Source organism: Brachionichthys hirsutus, unplaced genomic scaffold, assembly GCF_040956055.1.
Source record: "Brachionichthys hirsutus isolate HB-005 unplaced genomic scaffold, CSIRO-AGI_Bhir_v1 contig_1025, whole genome shotgun sequence".
NCBI lineage: Eukaryota > Metazoa > Chordata > Actinopteri > Lophiiformes > Brachionichthyidae > Brachionichthys > Brachionichthys hirsutus.
In genome coordinates, this window is record NW_027180325.1 from 589,145 (window position 1) to 599,324 (window position 10,180).

At 43.5% G+C, this 10,180-nt stretch overlaps 1 protein-coding gene across 1 annotated transcript; it reads right to left on the bottom strand.

The window, feature by feature from the left end:
- Positions 1-1,443: 1,443 nt before the first annotated feature.
- On the bottom strand, positions 1,444-9,303 carry LOC137912778 (B-cell CLL/lymphoma 9-like protein). Its single transcript, XM_068756916.1, has 7 exons — positions 8,988-9,303; positions 7,325-7,447; positions 6,857-7,013; positions 6,636-6,720; positions 3,543-5,904; positions 3,205-3,459; positions 1,444-2,995 (listed from the first exon to the last, which is right to left on the bottom strand). The coding sequence occupies exons 1-7, from the start codon at positions 9,301-9,303 to the stop codon at positions 1,836-1,838; spliced, it is 4,458 nt and encodes a 1,485-aa protein (XP_068613017.1). The 3' UTR covers positions 1,444-1,835.
- Positions 9,304-10,180: the final 877 nt, after the last annotated feature.

Below are 10,180 nucleotides of genomic sequence, written 5' to 3' on the forward strand. Positions count from 1 at the left end.
AAAAAAGTGATTCCGAATAGCTATAGTGGCGTGTTATATCAACATTCTAATTATCAACGAATGTGCCGATTATTTTCACAATCGATTGACTATTTAGCTCCTAGAAACGAACGGTGATTTTTATTTTATTACAATTATAGTGGCATCTTGAAATTGCTTCTTTCACCCTAACAACGCTTAATCATTTTTAACATAACTGCCTAAGAAAAGCACGAAATTCTTCCGTCACAACATATTAAACCTTCCACGGTCAGCGACGACGCGCGTCTCCGCCTCCATCCTCGCCTTCTTGGATGCCACTGCCGCTGCCAGGGACAAAGGCAGACCGCTCCGTGCAGGCATCGTCCATTCAGCCGTCCCTCAAAGCCCCCCCAAACATCTCCGAGTCTCTCAGATTCCATTAATCATCTATTTGCACATCCTCACATAAATGCGCATTGCTATACTGTACAACAAAATATTTGCACAATTACTCTGTGTGCTTTAGGATATTTCTCCTTTAGTTTTACATTTTTATGCTTAGATTTATGTTAAGCACCAGAACATCAATTCAAATTACTTTTACACACACTTGTTCTGGATAAAGTGTCTTAGCAGATCTAAATGTAATTAACCAGATCTGTGAATCATTCATTGTTCACCCAGGGCCATATCCATGACAGCAAGGCGCCCCACCTCGGAAATGCAACTTGCATGCATATTCCTAACTGGAAGCTGCCCTGTCCAACTGCATTTTGTTCTTTTGATCATAGCTCAACACAACCGGAGAAGGTGGGGTTTAAGGGACTCAGAAGGTTACCCAATCCTGATTATATGGTGAACTAAAAACACACCCCGGGCAGCTCATTCCCCTCAATTAGACTTGCATGCTGATCTGACTGGATCATCACCAAAAGGTTCTAAATTGTTCTTGGTATCTTTATACACCAACCATGAAAAGTGAAAGTGAATCGGCATTGATGTGTATTTTTAACCGATTTGTGAATCTGTAAATGGAGTTTTCAATGTTAAAATTAAATATTTTTACTGACTATTCTGGATCCGACCCGGTGGTGACAGAGATCCCCCCCCCCCCCCTCCCTACATGACTGTCAAATTCCATAAACATCAGTCAATAATCAACTGAGATATTGAGAAACAAATTTTGAAGCTCCATTGACTGCAATGTTACCGAAGATTTCAAAGTGATCCATAATCCAGGATCTTTTCTGAATCATCACCAAAATGTGATCAGTGAATCATCAGTTTCTGGTAACATTTCCAACATTTCTGGAAAATGTAATCAAGATTCATCAAGCACTTTTGGAGTCATCTTGCTAACAGATGGACGGACAAAGCAACACTGGTACTAATGTTCTTAAACAATAATTGATGACACAACAGCCAAAAACACATTACATTATTAGAGATCAATGTTATATTTTCAGACTTATATTAAAGCACATTTAAGCAGGACGACTGCAAACAAACACTACTGCATGGTATATGCAGTATTATTTTTATATATATATTTTTAACATTATACGTTTATATACTGTATATGAACAAATATTTGATGTGGAAAAAATTATATTAAAACATTCAAACAAAATATCAAAACATCTTTCAAATATACATTTTATACAGAATTTCAGAAAATGGCTTCAGATATTGAACCATATTACAGTGCTTTTAAATAATCAATACTTTGCATCATTTGTAATCTAAAATTGTTGCCGATTTATTTTTACAGTTGCTCTTTTCAAATAACCGTCTGAAGAACATTAAAGAAAGAACGTTGAACACAATGTAACCTACTGAAAATGGGTTTCATTTTACAGTTTATGGAGGCTGGATCAGAATGGCATATTGGCCATACCGCCAGACCCATATCCAATGGGGCTGTCCAGAGACATTCCACCTTGTCTGAGAGACTGGCGTCCCATCATACCAGACTCTGGGTGAGAAGGGGTCATCATGGGACCCTGAGGGGAGATGAGAGGACCCTGGGGGCCAAAAGGATCCCCAGACATACTTCGCTGCTTTGCCTGCATCATCATCATGTTCTGTTGTGCCATCAAATTGTGTGGGTGCTGCTGTGAGGGCATCATGCCAGGATACTGATTAGTAGGATGGTGAAGAAGGCTGTTGGCCATCATTGCTTGCTGTTGCTGGAATTGCTGCTGAGGCATCATGCCTGTCCTTGTCATCACATGTCCTGGAGGGCACATGGAACCCATACCTCCACCAGAAACCATAGCCCTCGAGCCCCCAGGAGGAATGCCCACACTTTGGCGTATTACACCGTGGGTGGGGTGAGGTGACAGCTGCTGTTCAGCCATCATATTCTGTAAATATGCCAAGTGGGTGTTGGCTGAAGTCCCACTACTCTGTGGAGGGCCAGACAAAGGCAGTTGTTTGAGGAGCTGCTGTGGAGTTGGTTGCTGGGATGGACCCTGATGTGGATTTTGATGCGGCTCACTCTTTGGAAAATACTGAAGAGTGCTGCTGGGCTTATCAGAGGGAATGATACGGGACAAATCAAACTCAGGGATCCCTGTGTGAGTGTGTCGTATGACATCGCGAAGATCTGGGCCATCCCCAATAGGCAAAGAGGCAAATGAGTTTGAGGGATGGGAAGGGCGTTGGTGGGGAGGACCTTTACTAAACCGAAGCAACTGCTGTGGTGAAAGAATATTCTCATTAGGCTGAGAGAAATTCTGCAACATTTCACCAACAGGAGAGTGCATGGGCCCATGTGGTGGGTGCTGGATGCGAGGAAATCCTGCCATCTGGTTCTGAGATACTGGGGAAACATTGCATTGCCCTATTCCCTCAGGCGGGCATCCTCCCATCATGGCAGCATTCATGGCAGACATGCAAATGTTGTTTGGAGAAGAAAGCAAAGGTCCGGGGGCCTCGTGAGGCAAGTGCTGCTGGCCTTGGCTTAGAATACCCATGGGACTTTGAGGATCACTGTGGGGCCCATTGGGGGTGTGGGGGTTTCCCATGTTTCCTGGTGACAAAGCATGACCAACATGTGAAAACGCAAATATGAACTGGAGGTATTTAAAAAAATATATATCATTGAAGTCATAGAGTTAAGGTTGAGAAAAATCTACAATTGATATACTGGACCAGGATGACTCTGCTGCTTCCTGTCGACATACTACCAAATTGTAAAAGCTCTTTTTTCTGTCTAACAATGCGTTTCTGTTTTCCTACCTCCAATGCTGACACCAGCTAGAAGAGGTCGATCTGGCATCATCTCATCATCAGAAGTGGCAATTGTTTTGATTGCATCGTGGTAGAGGGGCGTAGAACTGGGCATGGCATACTTGGACATCTGAGACATAATAAGGGATAAAGGATTCTGGGGTGGAAGGGCACTAGGCGAAGATGCAAAGGGCATACTAGGATTCATAGATCCAGGTTGGCTAATAGGAGTAGAGTTGGAACTCCTGGGAGGAAGAGATTGGCCTGAAAAGAACATAAATATTATTAATGCCAAGTCATTTCAAGGAACATTAAAGATGAGCCATAATTGTATGATATGAATGTACCCGTCTCAGTGGAACTACTTCTTCCATTGCCCATCAGCTTTCCATTGGGTGGACCACCAGGACTTTGAAGGGCTGTTTTGGGAGAAGCCCACCCTGGAGAGCGTGCACCCATGCCTGGGGACTTGAGGTGTCCTGGAGAAGCAGATGGAGAGTGCAAAACAAGGTTGGCAGATCCCAGTACCTGGGGAGACTTCATGGAAGAAGAGGAAGGCGTCCCAGCACCAGGGGGAAGAGGGGGGTGATGCCCAGCAGAGGAGATTTGTGACGGTGACTTCAGTCCTGGAGCAGAGGGGGATGGTAGAAGAGGAGATGGCTCTTGGTTGAGGCATGGAGATTTGAGCCGAAGAGGAGGTGGCACTGGAGAGGTCAGTGGGTTGACATTAATTGATAGGTCAGAGGGGTGCCTAGGACTGAGGTCTGCGTCCCTGAAGCCTCCAGTCATAGGCATGTGACTTAGCCGAGATAAAGCTCTCACTTGACTAAGATCTTGCTGGTCAGGCCCAAACATCTCATGGTCAGGTTGTTGATAATAGGGCCCTTCCACCTGTCCTCCAGAGAAGGGACCTTGACTGGAAAACTGGAAGAGGACATCGGGTCCTGGGATCATTCCCTTATTTCCTCCCCTTACATTCTCTGCGGCCTTGATTCGTGATATCGCTCCAGGACTAAACATATCACACAAAGGGCCCCCTCCTGCAGGACCTCCTCTAAGCTTTTGAGATAACATCATCTGCTGTTGCTGCTGAACATTCATCTGTGGGTTCATTTTCATAGCGAGAATCCCCAAAGGAGAATTTACCAAGTCTCTCATCTGAGGACCCCGTCCAGGAGACTCAATCATCTCGCGTGAGCCACGAAAATCCATAGGAAAAGCTCGAGAGGGAGGTGGACCATGACCCATTCCTAAACTGGTTAAATCTGGGGCCCCAGGACTATCCATAATCCTTTCTTGTTGCTGCTGTTTAGCTAACCTGTCAAGTTCAAACGCGGAAAGGCGCTGCATTTGCAATTTCTCCATTATATGAAACTCTGGGTCTTCTTGCAGGTTTTGTAGAGGTCCACCAGGATAGCAGCCATGAAAGGGACCTCCACCACCAATTTGATTTGGCATATCATCTAGCCATATCATCCCTGGCCTGTTGGGCCTTTGGGGTCCTAGACCATCTACTGTTAAAACACCCCCCGACATACCAGGAAAAGCACCTCTCTGCATCTGTCCCAGAAACCTTGGGCCACGAGGGCCTTCAAGGTGCATGTCTATCATCCGTGCATTTCCACCCATTCCACCTCCCATCATATTGCCAGGACCCCACTGCTGATCACCAGGCTTGCTGTGGTAGGGAGGAGGTGGTCCTCGCATAATCATAGGACTTCCATGCATTCCCATCTCGCTCATCATTCTCAGGTGCTGGGGATTTGTGTGCGGTTGAATTTCCTGTTGCCGTCTTTTCTCTAGGTAGTATTCCTCTTGAAGTTTTCTCCATGCTATTTGATCTGCCGTCAAACCTTCCGGTCCCAGTAATTGACCCATGTCAACCCCAGGGGAAGATATTTGGTGATGGGGGTGTTGTGGTAAGTACTGGTGGGAATCCCTTTGTGGGCTGTCAAGGGTAGGTCCACCAAGAGATGGAGGATGAAGAGACTGAGCATGAGTAATAACTGACTGGAGGGGTTCCTCATATCTCTTCATCCCTGCTATCCCAGGTAAGGCTGATGACAGCATATTACCACTACTGCAGTTTCTAGAATTATTAGGACCATCATCACTGTCCTCTAGAATAGCACTTCTATCTGTGTTGCTATTGAGGTTGGATGAGTTATTACCAGCAGTGCTATTGGAACCTCTTGTGTTTCCGAGGCCTCCATTTGGGCCACTTCGCAGAAGCAGCCGCTCTATATCTCTCAATGTCTGCAAAGAGCGCTCTCTGTGCTCCAGCTGCTCTTTGGAAAGACCGTCAGGACACTCTGGGCCATTTATTTGACCAGTTTCACTTTGGAGGTGTGCCGATAGGATCGAGGGACTCCCTGTGGGAGATGGCGCTGAAGCCGGATGAATCAGAGCTCCCGCGCCCTCTGAATCTCCAGTTCCTGCAACTAAGTCTGCACACGTGGCTGCATTCCCTTCCTCCGACCTATGGGCAATGGTGCCGTTATTGCTGGTGGCTACGCCAGGTCTTGTCTGAGAGGATTCATTATCAGAGTGTCCAACTGATGAAGGTGTCCCTACAGGATGCAACGAGCCTCCAACTCCTACCGAGGCTGGCCGTGGAGTTCCACTTTGGGATTTGGGCGTGGCTGCAGGTGGAGAACCACTTAGATTTACCTTTTCAGATAAATTTGGAAGTTTCCTTGATGGGTGGTTCTGTGGCAGAAACAGGAGATACAGAAATATTTTCTAGCCATTAAAATGGTATTTAAATTCAACAACAGATTATTGTAATTTGAAATACCAATAGGAACTATTGGTTTCAAATTTATTTTTATTATATTCTATAGTATATTTATATATGCGTTATCTGTCAAAACAAAAAAAAAATGCTACTATCTGAGAATCATTGAGTCAATTTAATGTGCTGGAAACAGGTTCTTCATAATTATATTTTACATGTTTAACAAAACCTAAACTTAAAAATACCAAAGGTTCAAACAAATATGAGAAGCTTGTGCATGTTTAGCTGTGGGGTGACTTTGTGGAATAGTCTGAAGACAGAAAGAAAAAGTACAAACATATATCGGTTTAAAAAAAAAAGGTACAAAGGATATTTCTAAACAAGTATATGGAAGAGGAAGTGTGTTAACTGTGCATGATGAGGAGTATATATGGTTTATTAATATGAGTATTTATGTTGAATATTTTGCTACAAACTGACCAATAGTTAGAAAGGGGTAGGAATTAAAAAGTGTTCCACTTCTTTCTACTCCTTTTTCAAACTATGTGCGGTGTTTTTGTCTTTTATTATTTTATCAGTATTTTTCTTTTGTATGTACAAATAGTTACATATTTTTATACATGTTAGAAAATAAAATGTATTTGTTCATTCATGCAAACTTGGACATTTTGTTCAATTTACAGGTGAGCTCTAGATTCCTTACCTGGCCCAGCTTGGAGCACGGGATGTTTTGCTGGTGAAACAGAAGGATGGAATCAGTCTGTCCTTTCATTACTGCCTCTGCAGCACTGCCAAACAATAATATCAAAATCTCGTCAACATAATTTAGTGGTGAACTGTACGTTTTGATGATTTTGTAAATAAACTCAAGATGATTCTCATGTATATAATCACACATCTGTGAGGTCTACAATTTGTTCTCACCTGTTGGCAAGGTTGGTTGTGAAGACATAATATACTTGCTGTGATGGCTGAGGTGCTTCTGTTTTTAGACCTGGTCCCATTCCACATCCTATTGCAGGACCCCCAGACTGAGACATGGGGGCTGCAGACAGGCATTCCGTAAGAACCCCGACAGGACCTATCGATAGAGCACAGGTTTTAATTTTGGTGGTATGCTGGACTAACGTTTTACCATCAGCACACCTTTAATGATACAATATCAGACACTAGATGGAGCTAAAAGCCAAAGCCATGTTTAATCACATCAGGGGAAGGAATTGTGTAGGACTGCTGTGTGAAGGATCTGAAAACACCAATCAATAATTTATAGCTTTAACCTGTTGTTTTCAGAAAAAATGCAATTGATATGTGGCCTTCACATCAAATGGCCTCATTCAGACAACAGCAACTGTCGATGTGTTTGCCCCTCTCTGGAGGTGGCAGACTCACGGTGGGCTGCAGTGTGCAACTTGTCTTCATCTTCCTCTGTATCAGGTCCCGAGCACCACTCATCTCCACTGTACGGCTGTTTCTTTTCCAGAACACAGCGTCGTTTACTGCGCATGACGCCCTCTACAGAATAATACACACACAATACTTTGATGAGAACTCTCCTTTGACTTGCCCCTTCAAAGGCCAATGATATTTACTTCTGTCCATTCCCAGATACAATTGTAAATAATGCGCTAAACAAGACTCACCACTATTTTCTCGGGTCAGACGTGAATGTACTGGTGTTCTAGCTCTGTGCATGAAATCAACTTGTCAAGTCATTTGTCTAAAATCCAAGTCAAGTCTCAAATCATGAATGCAATGTAGACGTCAGGTCAAATCTTATTCTATTAAGCAAGTCTGAAGTTCTCAAAGTGGCTAGTGGAGTCATAATCGAGACAAAGCAGGTGACTGGAGTTCCCCACCTCTGTAACAAACCAGTAAATTATCAGCATGATAATCAATGCAAAAATGAACATTCTTAGCTATCAGCTGATTTGATTATTAAAAAGATCTACAAGTAAAAATGAAATATTGAACCATTTTCAAATCATTCGTGTAAGTCATGTCTGCATAAGGACTGTTTGGAGAAGCGCTTGGCAGGCATACATCGTGCAATTTGGGATTGTTGAATGCACAAGTTCCACCTGCAGTGGAAGAGGCAGAAACCTCTTCTGATGGAAAATGCATAGACTTAATCTCCAAATGGACAAGAAGCAAAAGCGTTCCCAGAATATACCCGATTACAGGCCCATACCGAAGCTCTACAAGCAAATCAGTGAAGTGTTTCCAGGTTCATTGCCCAACATCTTATTGACTCCGTGGTACAAGATTTCCTTCCTCCTCTTCGGAGAATATTTTGTTAGTAGCTGGTTTATCTTAGCGTGACGTCAACAACTGCGCCAAATCTGACACCGTCTTGAACCTAATTGTCACTGTCAAGGTTTTGTTTGTCTGGTATTGGAGAGATTTGAAAAGGTGAGATGGGAGAATTGTGTTACATTTGAATGCACGTTGGGTTTTCTACATAAATACAAACAGAGGAAATGAGAAAAAGAGGCCAATGGAGAGAGTGTGTGTGTGTGTGTGTCTGTTTTAAGGAGAGGTTTAAATCATGTACTGCAAGCTCTGATGCCTCGCAAAAATCAGATTATGCCGTCTGCAGTGAAATGCTTATGTGACCTTCTAAAACATTCAACAGAAATTAAACGCGCATCACATGCTTTGAAATATATAAACGGACATGTTAAAAGGCAACACTAAAAGGGTCTTTCAGTCTCTTTCTTCCCCCCCCCCACATCTACTCCTTTTGAATAATGTTGTGACATGTTTTTGTGTGACTCATGTCGACGCAGAACAGGCATGAAGCACATTATCAGAAGTCAGTGGGAAATTCTAATGCATCAGTGAAAGGTCAGGGCATTGCACATTTTTCTGTCCCGTGTCCTTACATTCATTTCCTGCTGTGGAGGAGGCGAATGCATGTACGGTAATCTTGTATTTCGGGTTAAGATTTTGCTGATAGGAAGTTAAAGGAAGTGAACTTCTGCAACTTCGAACAGAGACATGCCATCCATGTCCCATACGCTGGCACAATGTCCTATGTGAATGCTGGCCTTACCTCCTTTGGTATCGGTCTCCAGAGCTGCAGGAATGGCATTTCTTGATTCAGCAGAGTCAGTGGAAAGGCTTCGCTCCCGCTTGGATATGTTTTTCAGCATCCCGCCAACACTGCTCGCTGATTGGTTGACAGCCTTCATCCCGGAGTTGCCAGGGGATATCTGGTTGGTTTTGACTCCATAGTTCCTGGCACCCGCAGCCTTTGAACCAAGGTGACCAGCAGCTCCCTGCTGCTGCTGGTTTATGCTGGGTATTAGGGATCGGCTGTCACTGGTAACCTGCTTGCCATGATTGGCCAGTTTCTTGTCCTGGAGCATTTGATTGATTGCTGGAGGTCTGGCAGGAAAAATAGCTGTGACTGTTCGTCAGTAGAGCTCACATTGCTGGCAAGCGACACTGAGGGGAGAAGAGAAAAATACTGCTCATTAGTGATTCAGATAAAATGTTGAAGGGCCAAGAGTTGAAAAACAAATTCAGAGAATTCCTCTTGATTTCGGAGCGATACAATCCTAACATTGCCTAAACACCAATTTGGAGATGCGGGCTAATTAGAAGCATGTTTAAAATTTCACAAAAAACATCTTAGCTTATTCAATAGTAAAAAAATAAATAAGAAATACTCACACTGAGCTTGTGCAGTGGAGATGATTAGTAATACATTCAGGTCAGATATTTAAAGCTAGTTTTTGTAGTGTGTAGTCGACTCACCTCATCTCAACCAAATGCTCAAGTGATAATCTGTCATCTGCCCTTCAGGACACGTCACTGAGACCTGGGGAACACCAAGAGAACAATTCTGTCAGTGGAGTCAGATAGCAACCTCTACAGTGAAAACTGTTAGTGCTAGTTTTGGGTCAACAACTTCATTTGTAGATGAAAGCCCCCCCCAAAAAATAGAGTGGGTATAGTAGTAGTATAGTAACAATTGAGAAACCCAGGGCAAATAGAAAGTGAGGTAAGTGTTCCTTTAAGGGAAAGAGAGAGCAAACACTGACTCAGTTCAGGGAGGGATTAGAGGCAGCTCAACAATGTTTTAGTCCCTCCCCCACCAAACACTGTGCAAACCGCAAAAGCCCCACCACACATTCCACAACACTGTCTGTAGCAATACCTGCTTCCCTCTTCACTCAGAGAATCATTTTCACACTTTGACTTTAGGGATTAACAAAAACTCATTAAATTATTTTGTGCAGT